The sequence below is a fragment of the Poecilia formosa genome, unplaced genomic scaffold, assembly GCF_000485575.1.
Source record: "Poecilia formosa unplaced genomic scaffold, Poecilia_formosa-5.1.2 Scaffold351, whole genome shotgun sequence".
Classification (NCBI taxonomy): Eukaryota; Metazoa; Chordata; class Actinopteri; order Cyprinodontiformes; family Poeciliidae; genus Poecilia; species Poecilia formosa.
Window position 1 is genome coordinate 386457 of NW_006800290.1, and position 19505 is coordinate 405961.

The 19505-nt window shown below is 42.6% G+C and overlaps 2 protein-coding genes across 3 annotated transcripts in view; both read left to right on the forward strand.

Annotated features, from left to right (window-relative positions):
• The window catches only part of LOC103153479 (L-rhamnose-binding lectin CSL2-like), a 14044-nt gene extending 6673 nt beyond the window's left edge, over positions 1 to 7371 (forward strand). The window contains exons 6-11 of the mRNA XM_007574415.1: positions 2083 to 2218; positions 6149 to 6258; positions 6339 to 6383; positions 6470 to 6602; positions 6691 to 6794; positions 7109 to 7371. Of these exons, the coding sequence (XP_007574477.1) occupies positions 2083 to 2218; positions 6149 to 6258; positions 6339 to 6383; positions 6470 to 6602; positions 6691 to 6794; positions 7109 to 7134 (554 nt within the window). The 3' untranslated portion in view covers positions 7135 to 7371. The remainder of the gene's footprint in view (positions 1 to 2082; positions 2219 to 6148; positions 6259 to 6338; positions 6384 to 6469; positions 6603 to 6690; positions 6795 to 7108) is intronic.
• Positions 7372 to 8922: 1551 nt separating this feature from the next.
• clcn6 (chloride channel 6) lies at positions 8923 to 19505 on the forward strand. 2 transcript variants are annotated; one of them, XM_007574418.2, is made up of 22 exons: positions 8923 to 9031; positions 9431 to 9490; positions 10047 to 10112; positions 10239 to 10371; positions 10448 to 10554; positions 10732 to 10858; positions 11629 to 11696; positions 11925 to 11983; positions 12073 to 12205; positions 12876 to 12989; positions 13629 to 13795; positions 13868 to 13979; positions 14094 to 14223; positions 14629 to 14782; positions 15398 to 15554; positions 16152 to 16258; positions 16421 to 16607; positions 17167 to 17327; positions 18055 to 18211; positions 18285 to 18392; positions 18471 to 18596; positions 18675 to 19505. In XM_007574418.2, the coding sequence occupies exons 1-22, from the start codon at positions 8957 to 8959 to the stop codon at positions 18753 to 18755; spliced, it is 2589 nt and encodes an 862-aa protein (XP_007574480.1). In that variant the 5' UTR covers positions 8923 to 8956; the 3' UTR covers positions 18756 to 19505. The 2 variants fall into 2 exon arrangements, with proteins under 2 accessions (XP_007574480.1, XP_016517438.1); XM_016661952.1 differs by lacking the exons at positions 8923 to 9031; positions 9431 to 9490 and having other exon boundaries at positions 10243 to 10371.

Genomic DNA, 19505 nt, shown 5'->3' on the forward strand with positions numbered 1-19505 from the left:
TGAAGAGACCACTAAAGGGGAAGATGCTCAAAAAAAAAAAAAAAAAAAAAGGCACATCTAACCACATTCTAGGACAGAATATTAACAAAGCCTCTCAGCTTTGTTAATTTGAGTTAAATAAAAAAAAAAGTTTTTAAACAAAACAATTTGTTTTTAAATTACAATTCCAAAAGTTTTAATTACAATTTTATTTTACTTAATGAATATCCTTGTTGGACTTTTATTTAAGAGCTATTCTCCTTCAAGATATATTTACCCAATGCCAGAATAAATTAAATTTACATTATGCAGCAAAGGAAATTAGAAGATCTGACATTTATCCATTATGGAGATGATAGGTTTTGGACGGGCGATGTGCCCCTATTGCATAATCAATACTGAAGAATAACTGATATCATTAACGATACAGAGAAGAAGCTTTTCAGTCATCTAGCTTTGCTAGCAAAGTCTTTAGCTAGCAGCTAGCTAATAGCACAACAACACCCTAATGTCTGTATAATAAAAAATACTGGATCGATAGATAACAGTTCTTCCTCACCTGTCTCCTCCCCTCAGTAGTTCTTCAGAGAAAAGCAGACGCAGAGGCCTGTCAGTGTCTGTTGTATCATTACCTCTCTGCTTAAACTGCTACTCCGAGCTGAAGCAGAAACTGTCATGTTGGGTTCTAGCCGGGTTACCCACATGCAAGAACACACTAAGAGAAGCGATATGAAAACAATATTTGGGGAAAGGTGGCGGGGATGAGGGGGAACAGTCCTGGAACCTGGGAGTGGAGGGAAACCGGTCGTCGGACTGTTGAGAAAAGCGGAGTGAAATACTGGACAGATTCCAGGAAATAATTCAGAGAGTCTTTCAGAGAGTGCTTACTTGAAGGCGGAGTTGGGTTTTGTCGGTGGCGGCAGCTGGAGAAAAGGGTTACCGTTGGAGAGCGAGCAGGTAAGCCTTGTAGCTGGTGAGGGGAGCGAGCTGACATCTGAGCAGGGTCCCGATAACTAGCTCCCGGGGCATGAAGCGCCGGCAGGCCCAGCCTGTGGCGAGACGCAGGGAATCCACGGGAAGGGACCAGGGAGGTGAGTGCAACCGATTGGTAACACCAATGGCGTCGTGAGGAAACACAAGGGAAATCCAGACGGGAACGCTTGTCCACCTCGAGGAGTCTCAGGATGACCACAAGGAAACCTGACGGGGAGAACACAAGGAGCAATCAAAAAACGAGTTCAATCGTAGAAGGCTTTCACTAAGGAAACGTTTACCAGTTGAGGCAAACACTCAGGCACTGGAGTGTCAGCTAGTCGCTCCTTATGAAGCACCTCTGCAGCTCTCGGAAATTAGACACAGGTGTGTCTACAGGTTGGCCACCACACTTCTCCAGGGGCTCCGCCCAGTGGTGACATCTGGTGGCTGTGAGGGGAAGTAGCAGCTTCCCAGAAAACCCAGGACAGAACAGAAGAGGAAAAAAAAAACAAAACAGAAAAAAACCCAACCTAACAGAAATGAGACTTCAACGTTTTCCGTCATCTGACAAGCAGCAGGTCTACTCCACTTTATTCACCAAAACGTTTTGATTCACCAAAACCTGATCTGTAATCTGGAACATTCAGCTCCAGTTAGCCGCCTTATCTCACTGCGCGAGAGGAAACTGCGTCATGCGTCACGGGCAAAAGGTCAAAGGTAACAGGGTGACCGGAAGGCTTATTGTGTTGTACAAAAAAATAAATTAAAAATAAATAAATAATAATAATAATAATAATAATAATAATAATAATTTTAGTACATGTTATCTGTCAGAAGATGACTTAGGAAATAATAATACCAACAAAAAAATAAAAAAATGACCAAAAGGGAACTTGGGGGCAAGGGGCAAAAGGGGCAAAAGGGGCAGGTGCTCATCCCCCCACCCCCACCCGCACGTGCCTGGAAATGGACAAAACTTTCACCAGCTAAAGAGCCAAAAACTGTTAAATGTTTTCTAAGAAAGGGAAGGCTTTTTAATGCGACACTGCAGTTTGTCCAGTTCAGTGTGACGTTTTCAAAGTGAATTTTCATCTCTGCTGCTGCGTTTGTCTCCTCACTGTGTAACAGAAACAGGAGTGATCTCTGTGCAGTCGGTTCTGTACGGACGGGAAGACAGAGAGACCTGCAGTGAGTTCAGACCCGACAACCAGCTCACCAACACCAAATGCTCCCAGAAGGGCTCCCTGGACACGCTGAAGGCCAGGTACCAGACCCAGTGTTCCCAGTTAATGCCATTTAAAGTTCCAACAGCTGCAAACTATGTGGCTTTTAACCAAGACAAACTGTGTTGTCTCATCCAAAGGCAGTGCTGTGTTTTTAAAAAATATTGATGTAAGTTCATGCAGATCTGGCTCCATTTGGCTAGAAGTAAAAAATGAGCACATTTTGATTAAAGCAGTTTTGTCCAAACCTTTGAACTCCTGATGTGATTCTGAACCTCCTGTTAACGATGCTACACATCTGACCCTTCACACATCTGACTTTGATGGATACATTTGTAAAGAGTTTCCCTAAAAAAAANACAGCTCCCCCAGAGACTGTCTTGCCCTGCTCTTTAAATCTGTTTCATTATATCACACTCACATTTTAATTACACTAAATATTGGCTGGAATCATTTAAATTGAAGTATTTAGATATGTTAACTTTTCCAAAATTTCAGCACTATTCAAATCAAAATATGTTTGGCTACAGTTTAACCAAATAATTAGCTAAACTGTAATAAATTAACCAAGAAACATGAAGGCCTTCTCTTTAACCGAGTTTATGTCAGAAATGGACAGGGCCGTGCAGAGACCACTAAAGGGGAAGATGCTCAAAAAAAAAGGCACATCTAACCGCATTCTAGGACAGAATATTAAGCCTCTCAGCTTTGTTAATTTGAGTTAATAAAAAAGTTTAAACAAAACAATTTGTTTTTAGAAAAGAAATTACAATTCCAAAAGTTTTAATTACAATTTTATTTTACTTGATTAATATCCTTGTTGGACTTTTTAAGAGCTATTCTTCAAGATACATTTACCCAACGCCAGAATAAATGAAATGTACATTATGCAGCAAACGAAATAAGATCTGACATTTGTCCATTATGGAGATGATCGGTTTGGACGGGCGAGGTTCCCCTATTGCATAATCAATACTGAAGAATGACTGACATTAACGACACAGAGAAGAAGCTTTTCAGCTAATAGCACAACAGCCTAATGTCTGCATGATAAAAATACTGAATCCATAAGTTTTTCCTCACCCGTCTCCTCCCCTCAGTAGTTCTTCAGAGAAAGGCAGAGGCCTTTCAGTGTCTCTTGCATTTCATTACCTCTCTTCTTAAACCGCGACTCCGAGCTGAAGCAGAAACTGTCATGTTGGGTTCTAGCCGGGTTACCCACATGCAAGAACACACTGAGAGAAGCGATATGAAAACAATATTTATTTTGGGAAAGGTGGTTGGGATCAGGGGGAACAGTCCTGGAACCTGGGAGTGGAGGGAAACCGGTCGGACTGTTGAGAAAAGCGGAGTGAAATACTGGACAGATCCCAGGAAATAATTCAGAGAGTCTTTCTGAGAGTGCTTACTTGAAGGCGGAGTTGGGTTTTGTCGGTGGCGGCAGCTGGAGAAATGGGTTACCGTTGGAGAGCGAGCAGGTAAGCCTTGTAAGCTGGTGAGAGGAGTGAGCTGACATCTGAGCAGGGGTCCCGATGGCTAGCTCCCAGGCATGAAGCGCCGGCAGGCCCAGCCTGTGCCGAGACGCAGGGAATCCACGGGAAGGGACCAGGGAGGCGAGTGCACGAGGGAGGGCAACCGATTGGCAACACCAATGGCGTCGTGAGGAAACACAAGGGAAATCCAGACGGGAACGCTTGTCCACCTCGAGGAGTCTCAGGATGACCACAAGGAAACCTAACAGAGGAGTGATCAAAAAACGAGTTCAATCGTAGGAGGCTTTCACTAAGGAAACGTTTACCAGTTGAGGCAAACACTCAGGCACTGGAGTGTCAGCTAGTCGCTCCTTATGAAGCACCTCTGCAGCTCTCGGAAATTAGACACAGGTGTGTCTACAGGTTGGCCACCACACTTCTCCAGGGGCTCCGCCCAGTGGTGACATCTGGTGGCTGTGAGGGGAAGTAGCAGCTTCCCAGAAAACCCAGGACAGAACAGAAGAGGAAAAAAAAAACAAAACAGAAAAAAACCCAACCTAACAGAAATGAGACTTCAACGTTTTCCGTCATCTGACAAGCAGCAGGTCTACTCCACTTTATTCACCAAAACGTTTTGATTCACCAAAACCTGATCTGTAATCTGGAACATTCAGCTCCAGTTAGCCGCCTTATCTCACTGCGCGAGAGGAAACTGCGTCATGCGTCACGGGCAAAAGGTCAAAGGTAACAGGGTGACCGGAAGGCTTATTGTGTTGTACAAAAAAATAAATTAAAAATAAATAAATAATAATAATAATAATAATAATAATAATAATAATTTTAGTACATGTTATCTGTCAGAAGATGACTTAGGAAATAATAATACCAACAAAAAAATAAAAAAATGACCAAAAGGGAACTTGGGGGCAAGGGGCAAAAGGGGCAAAAGGGGCAGGTGCTCATCCCCCCACCCCCACCCGCACGTGCCTGGAAATGGACAAAACTTTCACCAGCTAAAGAGCCAAAAACTGTTAAATGTTTTCTAAGAAAGGGAAGGCTTTTTAATGGGACACAATATGGTGGCCAAAACAAAACAAAAAAAAAACGTTCACATCTAATCAGACCTGCTCTGCAGTTTGTCCAGTTCAGTGTGACGTTTTCAAAGTGAATTTTCATCTCTGCTGCTGCGTTTGTCTCCTCACTGTGTAACAGAAACAGGAGTGATCTCTGTGCAGTCGGTTCTGTACGGACGGGAAGACAGAGAGACCTGCAGTGAGTTCAGACCCGACAACCAGCTCACCAACACCAAATGCTCCCAGAAGGGCTCCCTGGACACGCTGAAGGCCAGGTACCAGACCCAGTGTTCCCAGTTAATGCCATTTAAAGTTCCAACAGCTGCAAACTTTGTGGTTTTTAACCGAGACAAACTGTGTTGTCTCATCCAAAGGCAGTGCTGTGTTTTTAAAAAATATTGATGTAAGTTCATGCAGATCTGGCTCCATTTGGCTAGAAGTAAAAAATGAGCACATTTTGATTAAAGCAGTTTTGTCCAAACCTTTGAACTCCTGATGTGATTCTGAACCTCCTGTTAACGATGCTACACATCTGACCCTTCACACATCTGACTTTGATGGATACATTTGTAAAGAGTTTCCCTAAAAAAAATAAATAAATAAATTACAATCAACCTAAAATTAAAATTGTTACATACAACATAGTATGTTTAATAAGCATTTTTTAATTTTACTTTTGATTCAAAAGAAATAGGGACCACACATCTTACACTCAGATTTCAGCCCTGAAATAATTAATTCATAATAATTACAATTACCATTCTTTTCTAAATTTGGAAAGACCTTCAAACGCAGAGAAACTGTCTCTTAATGTAAAGTAGCATTTAGAAGCTTTGCGTGGAACATTTAAAAGACGTGTTTGTAGTTCGGTTGTTCGCTGCTGCCCAGCCGTCTCCTGTTCCCTCATTACTCCTTTATTTAACCCCTCCTGTGCCACCTGCTCCCTGCCGGGTCCGAGTCGTGTGCCAGTTGTCGTACGTTGTCCCGTCTGCCCTGCCTTTGTCGTGTGTTTGTTTCCAGTTGCTACCAGCGTCTGAGCTCCTTGTTTTGTTGCTCACCTGTTCTGCCTGGACTCCTGTTCTCTTTGTGATCTTCATTAAAACCAACATTTCTGCCCTGCCACCCGGTCCTATCATGTCCATCCTCATCTACAAACAACCACATTTCATGACAGAAATATTGATAACACTGCTGCTTTTTCTTGGCCGACTGGAGCTTTGCTTTTTAAATATGTAATGTTTATGCTGTGTTTATTGTGTCTTCTTCCCCTTCTCTTCCTCATGAGGCCCGGCCTCTAACTAGGGCAGAAACTGCCTAAATAAAGGTTCAAATAGCCAGAGCAATTAAGCATGCAGCAGCAGTTTTATGAAACACCCAGACTGATGTAACTCTGTAACAAACCCACAGAGAAACTTCTTTTTTTTAGATGTGATGGGAAGAAAGTGTGTGAAGTAAACGCCGGCGTGTTTCGTACTTCTGATCCTTGTTTCGGCATCTATAAATACGTGGACACCACATATTCCTGTTTCCCTGCAGGTTTGTATGTTTTATTGCAGAGATCTTATAAAAGCTGGACAGAATGTGAATTATTAGTGTGATTTCTGTTTCTCCAACAGTCCGAACCGTGGCCTGTGAACAGTCGCTGTTAAACCTTCAGTGTGGTCTGATCTCAGATTCCTTGTTTCTCTCAATTTTGTTCAATTTTCTGCATTCACTGACTGACTGACCTCATGTTTCTTCCTTCCAGATGAGGGGCAGGTCATATCTGTGATTGGGGCGTTTTACGGCCGCTCTGACCCGACCACCTGCTCTTTCCAGCGTCCTCCCGCTCAGGTCCAAAAGACCGACTGCTTGAGGCCCTCAGGCGAAGTCGCTGCCAGGTACTGATCGTCTGTCTGCTCTCAGCTTCGACCCGATGCCTTCCAGCTTTCTGCAGCTAACTGCTGTTGCATTAATGTGGATCCACAGCTGCAATGGAAAAACCAGCTGCTCTGTCAAAGCAAGCAACTCTGTGTTTGGAGACCCTTGTGTTGGAACGTACAAGTACCTGGAGGTGGCCCACACCTGTGAGAGTGAGTGGGACAAAACTGCAGGCTTTTATTGTGACAGAGACAAGGACATTGCATTGTCCTTTAACTGCTCATCAAAAGCTGTTTGTCACAACATAAAACAACCACATTTATTTACTTGAATTACTTGAAAAACACTTTTCTATACCATCATATCTGCATCTTATAGTAAAAGTTAAAGGCCATGGATGTGTTTTTTCTATAGTCTCAGTCTGTCTCAGTTGTTATGTTTTCTACCAATAAAGTTTTTCATTCAGTGTGTTTTTCTAACACTCTTTGTAGCATCTCAGACCTTCTTTCTTTTTGTTCTTTTGCAGATCCTGTGATTAAACCAGGTGCCTAAAATCAAGATAACACATCAGAGATCCCTAAGCTTCTTACATTTAATCAAAAATGAATTGCATATATAGTTCAAGAGCTTCTGTCTGGCAGCATGTTGTTCATCTCATCACCCAGTTCAGTCTGAGCTGCACTGTGTTCATAAGTTTGACCAGTTTGGAGAGAACATGTACCGCTGATTTAAGATCGTTCCTTTGCTTTGATTCTTTAACTGCATAAATAAACCTACTCCAGCATCTTGCTCAGTCTCTTGTAGTTTTATTAAAATACCACAGAGTTTAATCAAGCAATCAGAAAACAATGTTGCCTCTGACTTTTTTTAAAAAGAGAAAATAGTTTACTACTTGTGCTACAATAAAAAATATTTTTGTGGTTTAAAAAAATCACCAGCAGCAGGAACTGTGAAGTCAGACTGCATAAATGATAAGGCTGATGAAAAAATAACTGCTGCTTTTACATAGAAAGGGAAACATTTGAATATAATATAATATAATGATTGAAAAAAATACTAAAACATAATATATAAATACTAATTATTTATATACATTCAGTCAAATCCCTAAAACCATGATATTTTATTGGTTATTATGGTTTTTAAATCTTTCATATGAGTATTATGCATTTTGTTTTTATATATAAAAACTATATTGCACAGTTTTGCACATTGTCACCATAACAGAGAGCAGAGGATCGCTGAAGCAACCAGGCTTCCAGAAGCTCAGCAGAGCCAGATGCTGCTCTGCTTCATGCAGTGCTGCATCGATGGAGCACTGCTGCTGCAGTGCATCCATATGCACAAAATCCATATTTTGTAGCAGATTTTGTAGCAGAAATATGGATGCACTGATACACTGCTGCTGCAGCAGCAGTGTATCAGTGCATCCATATTTCTGCTACAAAAATCCATATTTAATTGGGCTTAGTTAAAACAAAATAAAAAAAAGCTGAGTAGATAAATTCTCAGCAGTAGGCCATAATAATCAAAATTATGACACATTAATAGAAGATGCTTGATGTCGATCTATGCTTGTAATGAATCAGTCAGGAATATATGAGGCACATTATACAGAAATTAAGTTTTCAGTCTGTCCTGTTTGGCTCATCTAACAGGACAGATGTTGCACCTTTCCAGTCTAGACTGCAGGTAACACTCATCATGAGGGCTGATCTTCCCTCCAGGCAGGAGATGTACAAGTTAAAGGTCAGGGAAAGTGCAGCTAGCATTTCTGCAGACCCCACACATCCTGAACACAAGCGAATGAATAGTCAGAGCCCAGGTCGACACCATACATATTTGCACTAATGCAACCTTATCTTTTTAATATGCAAAAGCACTCTAAATACACTTATTTATAAAAACATACAATTTACCATTTATGTATTTAAATGTTAAATGTTTGTGAAATTCTTAGTTTTGTTTTTTAATCATCTTGGTGAAATAACATGAACATATTCAGTTCAGTTTATTTCAATAGCGATACATATATTTAAAACTATCCAGTTTTTTATCCAGTATTTTTGTTGTTGTTAACGGAAAGTTGTTTAATAAAGCTTTCAAACAAAAAACTGTCACGTGAAAGGAGCTCTGTTGCATTCATTGTCTCGGGAAATATGCGCTTCCAAAACAAATCATGCATTTGTTAAATTATTCCGAATAGTAAAAAGTCCGACTATGAAGCATTTGAAGCAAATTACTTTAGATTTATTTATTATTTCAAACATATCTTTTGGTTTTCCCCTCGATAAATGTTCTTTTCTTAGCTTTTAGCTCGGCTGACTCTGTTTTTTACCACAGTTCATGAAAGCAGCATGACACAACAGCAAAGATGGCGTGCTGCAGAAGCTGTTTTTGTTGCCAGTGTTGCTGCAGGGAGGGAGAGACGCGGACGCCGGAGGAGCTGGTGAGGACAGCGGGGGTACAGGCGCTGAAGGCGGGGTTCGGTGGGGCATTCCCGGGTTCTGGTCCGGTTCTTCTCAGTTCCTCCAGGAATCTCTGCTCCACCCTGCTGCTGCTGCATCTCCTGCCAGCCTCAAGTGTTCAGCTTCTCCCTAGAAAGAATCTGTTTTTCTACCCATTTATTGGTTTAATTTCAGCTTATTTCTGTTTATCAGTAACTCCTGTTCACAGCTATAAACTCATTTTAATATTTTTGTGCATCTGTCCACCCGAAGTTATCACCACAGTAGCAGACAGACGGCAGATTGCAGTCCTGCTGTTGGAATTTCATCTTGTTTCATTACTGATTCAATCTGCTTGTGCATAATCTTTTTTTTTTTAATATTCTTTCATATATTCTCAGACAATTCTTGGGGAACTCCGAGATGAGGAAGATGAGATTCTGCCCAGGAAAGACTACGAGGTGAGAAACGGTTTAAAGCGGTTCTGATCAGCAGTTCTGCAGAAGCTTTTCTTTGGTATTTTGTTGCTTTGAGTCTAAATCGCTTTGACCCTGAGGGACCCAGTTCTATGGCCGTCTTGTACATCATCAGCATTTTCTCCTGATTACCTTCTGTAAGTTGTTTTGTCGTCCATTGGTGGTGTTAGCGGATGTGGCTTGTGCGTCAGATTTACAGGTGTACCAGAAACGCATACCGGAACCTTTGTATGTCTTAAAAAACAATGCAGTTAATTGTGTTAAAATCTAATTAATTATTCAAGTTTAACCCATTAAAGTCCTGGCCCTAATTTTGATCCCTGTCAGCTGATGTGGGCGTGACAACCAGGACCTTCCTCTGTCCACTGTGGGGGATTTTATACATGAACTATTGAACAGAACCGCTTTAAAAAGGATAAGCATGTTGGTTCCACTGGAAGGAAAGTACGCCCAGAACCACTGGGTTGGTCTTTATCACAGAGTTTTATGAAGTTATTACCAGATGAATTGGTGAATATTTGTCTCTGTTTGGCCTTGTTAGAGTCTGGATTATGACCGCTGCATCAACGAGCCGTATGTGGAGGTTCTGGAGGGCCTGGACAACAAGGTGAGGAAATGTATTAAACTTTAGTGTCATTTCAGAAAAAAAACATAAATATAAAAACATTTGGGGAAAAAATCTCTGAAAATGGTTGATGTGAAAAGTCTGAATGCATCTTTAATTTTCCCTCAGAAAGCCAGAAAGTACGAGGCGGTGCGGTGGGTGATGGTGTTCGTGATCGGGGTCACGGTCGGACTGGTTGGGCTGTTTGTGGACTTCTTTGTTCATCTCTTCACTAAAATCAAGTTCTCCGTGGTCGCTGATTGTATCCTTTAGCGTTTCGACACACAGGAAGCTCCATCATGTAAAACAGGAAGTGCTCCTTAACCGAAGACTTCCAGCTATAGAGAAATGCACAGACAGAGGCTGTCTGTCTTTGTCTCTGCTGGAGCTGCTCACCTTCAACATGGTGTTCGTCTTCATCGCCAGCCTGCTCGTCCTCATCGAGGTTTGTTTTCCACAGTAACCGCATGTTGGTGGGAGCGTCCAGCAGCAAAGGCGGTGACCATCACTGCTTCCCCTGACCTGCTGGGATGTGTTTCCCGTTGAAGTGTGTGTGGTAGCAGACCAATCCGCTAACCTTCACCTCGTAAACTTGTTGCTATCGCTGCGTCTCGTCCTCCAGCCGGTGGCTGCAGGATCCGGTATCCCAGAGATCAAAAGTTACCTGAATGGAGTGAAGATCCCAGGAATCGTGCGACTTCGAACGTTTCTCTGCAAAGCTGCTGGAGTTCTGTTCAGCGTGGCTGGAGGTAGGGCTGCAGCTAATGATTGTTAGGAATCGATTGTTCTGACGATTAACCAAAGAAAAGTGACTCATTCTGCAGGTTTCTCAACACTGAAGCCTTTTCTTATGCAATATTAGACATTTATACAAAAATGCAGATAAGCAAATTTGATTCCTTTTTTAAATAATAAAATAAAGATTTATTTGCCTAAAATGCACTGACAGGTTTTCTTTATCGCTGGATGAAGCTAAGAAAAGCCTCATAATGTCAGGTGATGAAAGCTGACATTATGAGGACTGAACATCGATGCAGTGTAGAGATGATCTAGTCAGTTATGTTTCTATTTTCTCATCGTTCATTGGATAACAGTGGGGCCTTAACAGGAAATTTATTTTCACAGAATTTGACCCATTTGAAGCTAAAACTGCATCTGGAGCAGAACATAATTACTGACAAAGAAGGTTTATTTTTTAATGCAAAATGTTTATATTTTTCTACAGTTTTTGCTTAATTATTGCTCTGATTGTGTTCTTTCAGAAAATGACCAGAATGAATTGATTCACTAAATTATTTGATTATTTCAACATGTTCATCAAAATTAACTGTTTCATGAAGCAAATGGAGACTTTTGGATTGACTTTATCCTTTTATAGCTCAGTTTCTTTTCTCATGTGTTGGTTTTGGGTCGATGTGACATTATTATGGGTTGATCAGATGATCTGCTGGAAGGAGACGTTCACCAGGCATGGAGGCAAACAGACATGATGACTCAGATCAGCTGTTTGTCCCCTCAGGTCTGTTTGTGGGAAAGGAAGGTCCAATGATCCACAGTGGAGCCATAGTGGGAGCTGGGCTTCCTCAGGTGCGGCGCCGCCACACGGATCCGCTGATGATCCTCTAAACCGGTTTACCATGAGAGGATGGTTAACCTCAGGGCGTTACTGCCGGCTCTCTGACTGCTCCCACACACACACACACACACACACACACACACACACGCACACGTTGGGTTAACCCGTTTGACTGCTGATCGATGAGCGAACTGTCCAGGGTAAATCACGTCTAATTTTCTGCGTTTTCCCTCCATCAGTTTCAGAGCATCACCTTCAAGAGGGTCAAATTTGATTTTCCGTATTTCCGCAGCGACAGGTACGACCTGCTGCCGATTGTTATTCAGCTAATCTCACTTATCTAACATTGGGAAATGTGGCTTATTTTCTTATCAATCTGCTCCCCAGAGACAAGCGGGACTTTGTGTCGGCTGGTGCCGCCGCTGGAGTTGCTGCTGCCTTTGGTGCGCCAATAGGGGGCACTCTCTTCAGTCTGGAGGAGGGCTCCTCCTTCTGGAACCAGGCCCTCACCTGGAAAGTGGTGCGTTGTCTTTTCCTAAAGCAGCGCTGATCCGTCCTTCACCACAACATTAACTTTAGCTAAAAACGCTAAAGAGCCAGCAGTTTTTTTAATAACTGTGTAATAAATGCAGGTTTTAGAAGTTTTTTATTTTGTGGGGGAATGATTGATTTACACTTTCACAACAAAATGACATTAAAAGTACAGGTAATAATTTTTCTTCCATGATATTCCCTAAATATAAAAAAATAAATTTCCTGGAATAGATATTTATTAAAACTTAAAAGTTGTTCTTTTTTTTGTAACATTTTCGGCTCTAAATCGTATTTAAATGGACTGAGAGCAAAAATGGATCCGGATTGTAAAGTTGCACCATTTGTGGATGGTGATGCTGCAGGCAAGAAGGATCTGCAGCAGCAGTCAGTCTTACAGCTACTCTGAAGAAGCTTCTGACTGAAGAATGTTGCTGTATGACATGGCAGCTTAAAGTCCAGAGCAGAGAAACGCTGAGTTGAGGATTTGATCCTACAGCCATGTTGCTTTGAATGCAATGGATGGAAGAGATGTTTAAACTTTCTCTTTCTCCTTGTAAGATTTTTATTCTGACATGTAGCTCATAGCAGGATTTACAGAAACTAAATGAGATGAACTGAAGAGCGTTGGCCTTCTCTGATCTGATCTTTGTTTTCAGCTCTTCTGCTCGATGTCGGCCACTTTCACGCTGAACTTCTTCCGCTCTGGGATCAACTTTAACAAATGGGGCTCCTTCCAGCTGCCTGGACTCCTCAACTTTGGAGAATTCAAGGTGAGGATCCATCATCAGTTGGTTTTGTCTGCAGAGATCCTGACATTAAAGGAGCGCTGACTGATTTTCAGTCAGATCAATTATATCATTCTGTCTGTAGACATTAATCTCCATGTCTGTGTCTTCTCTGATTCCACCTTTTCTTTAATAAACATGTAAAAGCTGCAGGTTTTTCAGCTAAAACAGTAAAACACGTTAAAACGTGGAAATCTGCATCTAGTTATTCCTTTAAGTTTAAATTAAAATGGTTCATCCAGTTTGGACCTGAAAGTTAAGTTTAATTGCAACGATATGATTGATTCCAGCTTTCCTGTTGTTTATTTTCCAGTTGTAAACTGACACAAATAGAAACGATGATCTTAATTTATATCAATCATTGATGTAAATTAGTTTTATAGCACGTTGCAGCAACACAGAGTGCAAAGGTCATAAAAACACGATAAACACGTCAGGCAGTGAAAACAAGTAACAGACATCGTCTTTGTTGAAATCATCATAACACATCGATTCCAACCAGCTGGGTTTCAGCCCAGATTAAACGCGACTTTATTGATATAAAATCTTTTTCTGAATAAATCAAATTATCTCCAGTTTTCTGAACAAACTGGGTGTTTTAATAAGTGAATCTTTGTCCTTCAGTGTTCAGACGGGGAGAAGAAATGTCACCTGTGGACAGCAGTGGACCTGGGCTTCTTCGTCCTGATGGGCGTGGTGGGCGGCCTGCTGGGGGCGCTCTTCAACTGCATGAACAAGTGCCTGGCCAAGTACCGAATGAGGCACATTCACCCCAAAGCCAGGTTCATCAGGTCCGCCTCGCCGGCAGCTGGACGGCCGCGTCGGTCCGCGTAACGAACAGGCTGACGCCGTTTTGTTCCCAGGGTCCTGGAGAGTCTGCTGGTTGCCATGGTGACCACGGTGGTGATATTTCTGGCCTCGGTTCTGTTGGGTGAATGTCGGGACCTGTCCTCCCCGACGACCCACAACTCCACAGTGAGCAGATACTTTTAAATATTTTCACCGATTGTCTGTGACAGACGAGGAGAAAATAAAAAGTAATTCTTCACCTTCAGCCTCTTGTCCTCACAGACGGCTTTGTGTCGGCAGGTTTCTGGCAGTGAAGACATCAACTCAACCATCCGGCAGTTTTTCTGCTCCAATAAATCCTACAACGACATGGCGACGTTGTTCTTCAACCCTCAGGAGGCGGCCATCCACCAGCTCTTCCACCAGGACGGTGAGGCTCAGCCACACAGACCCACAGAGGGAACAAATCAGATGATGCTTCGCAAATATCTAACTGGTTTCTGCATAGAACTGGTATTCTGCAAATATTCTGCATTTTGATTTAGTTCTTGAGGCCTTTTTGAGTTTATCTCATGTGAGAGATAAACTCATGCAATGCATATTTTCAATGCACATTAAAAGGCTGAAAATATAATTATTGCAGGAGTAATTAATAGTCTCTCTGTGGAGTTAAACATGTAAAGATGCTGCTTTGATCATCACTAAACAGGCTGTAAGATGATGACTACCACTGATGTAAAAGTTTCTTACATTCAGTGATTTATGTTTCCTATTTCAACACAGTCATAAACATATGAGTTGATCTTCCATAAATACATAGATCCTCTTCTGACAGGCACCTTCAGCCCGGCGACTCTGTCCATCTTCTTCCTGTTGTACTTCCTGTTGGCGTGTTGGACGTACGGCGTCTCGGTCCCCAGCGGTCTCTTCGTCCCGTCTCTCCTGTGTGGCGCTGCGTTCGGACGTCTGGTCGCAAACATCCTCAAAGTGTAAAAAATAAAAGTTCTCGTTTCCTCTGAAATGTTCTACAGAAGATTAAAACCACAAAACCAACATTAAATATTATAAAGACACATTTATTTAAAGGTATTTAACTGACATTAGATGATAAATTGTCTAAATACCAAAGTGATGATTTACCAAGCAGAGCAGGCGTCTGAGGTGGAAACAGGAAGTGAAATGAAAAGCCTGTTTACTTTTGGCTAACATGGAATATGTCAACTTGCACTTTTCATGGTGATGAATTATTGAGCCAGGTGGAAAAACAGAGGAGAAAATATGCAGATTTTACAACCAAAATCATTTTTGCAGTGTTTACCAATATTATCACCATCACTAGATTTTCAGCTCTAGAAAATGTCAAACACCAGTAGGTTTTTTCAGACCGCCCCCTGCTGGCCATCAGAGAGCTGATTAAAAACGATTTACCTGTTTGGACCTGGATCTAGTCTGTCTGCTTCTCAACGGCGCCACAGTCTGGCTGCAGCTTTAGAGGAGCAGATCCAGCCTCGGCGTCTGGTTTTAAAAACATTTGTCTGGTGTTTAGCATGTTGAGGTTCAGAGCTGCGTCTGTTACTGGTTCTAACTGGGATCTGTTCTCTCAGGAAACTGGGACTCCACATCTACTCGGGGACCTTTGCCCTCATCGGAGCGGCGGCCTTCCTCGGGGGCGTGGTCAGGATGACCATCAGCCTCACCGTCATCCTCATCGAGTCCACCAATGAGATCACATACGGGCTGCCCATCATGATCACGCTAATGGTGCCAACGCTGCTTCCTCTCTGTCACATGTCAAGCTTTCAGTCTGGAGTTTGCAGTTAGGAGTTCATGTTTCTGATGTTTGTGTGTTTTGGTCATTTTGCTTAAATGACAGAAACACCTGATCTCAGCCTCGTTTAGCATGTTACATGTTCATGGCTAGAAAACACGAAGCAAGTTTGTCTAGAAGGAATAAAGAGCCTCTGAAAACATCAGGACTTCACAACTTCAGTTTGCAAAGCTGCATCGGGGTTAAACGCAGACTTCTGGACAAACTGGAGCTGTTTGGTCAGAGAGACCCGACCAGAAAGTATCCTGGAGACGGATGAGGCCTGGCAGCTGAAGCCGGGCCCAAACTGGGCCCAAACTGGGATCAAACTGGGCTAAAACTGGGCCCAAACTGGGATCAAACTGGGCTCAAACTGGGCCATGAACAGCAAAACTGGGATCAAACTGGGCCATGAACAGCAAATCTACAGTCAAATGGGTCAAAAGGAAAAGAGTCAAGTTGTTGCTAAAATAATGCGTGAGATTTAAAAAAAAGACTTCATTTGGATGATTGTTGGTAAAGATTAAGTGAAATCTGTGTCTGAACTTTAGGTTGCTAAATGGACTGGAGATTTCTTCAACAAGGGCATCTATGACATCCACATCCAGCTGAAGGGCGTCCCTCTGCTGGAGTGGGAGACGGAGGTGGAGATGGACAAGTAAGATGAGACCGGAAGATGTTCGGTGGCCTTTCCATGTGTAGTTTGTGGCAGATAAGTTGGCTCCTTAAAGTAAAGTTTACTCATAAAATGACCAGCTCAGCCATGTTTCTGTTCGCTCAGCTGGCGTTCGGTTGTCATCTCCTCCCTTCGTCCCTCCAGGCTGACAGCCAGCGACATCATGGAGCCCAACCTGACCTACGTTTATCCCCACACTCGGGTCCAGTCTCTGGTCAGCATCCTCCGGACCACCGTCTACCACGCCTTTCCCGTGGTCACGGAAAACCGGCAGAACGAGCGGGACTTCATGAAGGGCAACATCCTGATCAGCAACAACATTCGATTCAAGGTACGGAGTGCTGACCCTGTCGAACGTTCACCAGTGAGACCCGCCTCCTCGCCTGATTGGTTGCTTTTGGTCGGGAGCGTTGCTTCACGCAGCAGCACAGGAAGGGGGAGCAGCTCCATCCTCACAGATTCTCAGTGACATTTTTAGAACATATGGAAAAAACATTTTTGTAAAAGTTTCAAACTGCAGCTTTAAGCACCAAAGTTACATTTCAATGTTTCACCAGCTGTGATTAATTTGTAATGTCTGTTTTTTTTTTTTATTTACCTGAGTAAATACAAAAAAAAAAACAGTTTTTAATAATGATTTAAGTCATTAAAGGAAAAACCTGAGTGACAAAGTAATCATACAAACTATAATATCTGGTTTCTCACATCGTTTTGTATCTAACAGTTTGTTAAAGGTTTTATGGTGATGTGCTGTTTAAGCATAGAGGAATTTACTACTACGGAAAAGAAAAGTTTTATGAATTTCTCACATATTTTGACTTTTAATTCCAGGATTTGCTGATGAAGATATTTTTCTGTCTGCATGTCCGACTCTTTCTTTTCCCTGGCAGAAATCCAACATTGTGTCTCGTGCGGCGGAGCAGCGGCGGCGCTGCCAGTCGATGAAGTCGTACCCGTCCAGCGAGCTGAGGAACGTTTGTGACGATCAGAACGCGGCAGCGGAGCCGGCAGAGGAGGGAGAGGACCTGCTGCAGCAGATGCTGGAGAGACGGTAGCAGGAAGTCAACCTACACAGGACTTCACTCTGTCCTTTGGCTCTTTGAACTCAGGAATCACACAAAACTCAAAACAAGAACTAATAGCTTTTACTTAAAACATAAAATTACATTTAGGTCCTGTTTACACAGCAGCATTTCTAAGAATGTTTTCTGATGTGTATCTGAAAAAAACAATACAGCATTTTCACAACAATGAAATAAAAACTTTCTGCATGGAGACGAAATCACAGCTGCTCTGTCAGAACCACGAATAACAAAATATATTTAATCTCAGTAAAGTCGTCTGAAGTCAGAAGGACGAAGGGAAAACATTTTCTCTTATTTTCAGCCGTTTGCATCTGATTGTCATACAAACTTTATAAATAAGAAAAAGTTAATTAGTTTTTCCATCCACTGAAGGAACCAATCAACCAATCATCAGAAATGGAGAGAGGTTTTCAGGATGTGTTGCTGTTGGGAAATTGTAATTATTTGTCAAGTTGACTAAAATCAATGATGTTTCAAGCTGTCTGCTTTTTTATTTTGATTAATCGGGAGATTTTTGTTGGACAAACTGGAGTTGGACATTTGGCCAAACCTTACGCCGTAAAAACGATGTTTCTGGTTCTGCATCAGTCAGTCAGACGTGGTTATGGGACAGTAACAATGAACCAACTGACAAAATGCTTTTATTCTCACGGCGTTCCAGCAGGATAACGTTGGTTCTGATTCTGTCTTCAGCCACGCTCCCTACCCAAACCTGTACCCAGACCAGTCCCCCAGTGAAGAGTGGACCATGGAGGAGCGGTTCCGACCGCTCACCTTCCACGGCCTCATCCTGCGCTCCCAGCTGGTCAACCTGCTCATCCGAGGCGTCTGCTACTCCGAGAACCAGTCGGTCAGTCAGACGTCCAGCTGCTTTCGTTTTCCGCTTCTTTCCCCGTTAGTGACAGAAGTCTCCGTCTGTGCAGAGCGCCACTCAGCCCAGGCTGTCGTTCACAGAAATGACTGAAGATTACCCGCGGTACCCGGACATCCACGAAGTGGACCTGGCCCTGCTCAATCCCCGGATGATAGTGGTACGACCCGATCCGCTGCTGAATACGTTTGAATTCAGTTTGATTTAGAACTTAAAACTACGATCCCTGCGTTGCCAGGATGTGACGCCCTACATGAACTCGTGCCCCTACACGGTTTCACCAAACACCCGGATCTCCCAGGTGTTCAACCTGTTCAGAACCATGGGCCTTCGACACCTTCCAGTGGTCAACGCTGTGGGAGAAGTAAGTTCTCCTCTTGGTGCCTTCTGAACCTACAGCTGCAGAGACTTTTTAGTTGTCTGAGCAAAATCTCTCTTTCAGATCGTTGGAATAATCACAAGACATAATTTAACCCACGAGTTCCTGGTGGCCAAACTGCGGCAGCACTACATCACCATCTGAGCCGCCGCCGTGGCGCCGCCCCGCTCTGCCTGGCCTCGAAGCCTTGGCTTTGGTTCGTCTCTAACTTTATTAAAGCATTCCCAAAACCAACAAGCTGCATCTGAGAGCCGCAGAGGAGAAGCTGTCAGACTGCAGGAGGGAGATCTTCTTCTTCTCCTTCTTCAGGTCCAGCAGGAGCCTTCAGACTCCAGTTTAGAGATTTTCTGTTAAGTTTCTTTATTTTTGCATCGAGCTCAGAAAGCAGATTTTATTTTCTTGACAGAGACCATCTGAGACAGCTGTGAACTGTCGGTATAAGAACATGGTGAACTTGTGTGTGGGTATGGAGGAGTTTTTAGAAAAACATAAAATAATTTGTCAAAACATCCACAACATTCCTTAAAGTGGATCCACGACTAGTTGAACATGTTGGCCTAAATATGTTTTAATTTTCCCAACAACCTAAAAGTTGTTGCTTTTGATGTAAAACTCAAAGTTGTTTACATTTTTTAATATTTTTATGACATTTTTCACCTATGGAAGTCGCCAATTTTTAAAAATATTCATTTTTAAAAATATTTATTGTTTTTAAATGCACAATGCATCCTGGGCCGATAAGATAAAATGGACTGGAGTCTAAAACCAACGATGGAGGATGATGATGATGGCAGCCCACCAGGGTTTCATGTGAAATTAAACAGAGATTTGTTGGATCAAACTAACGTGATCGGCTTCTGATCTACTCTTTACACCATTAGCAGGAGCTAACAC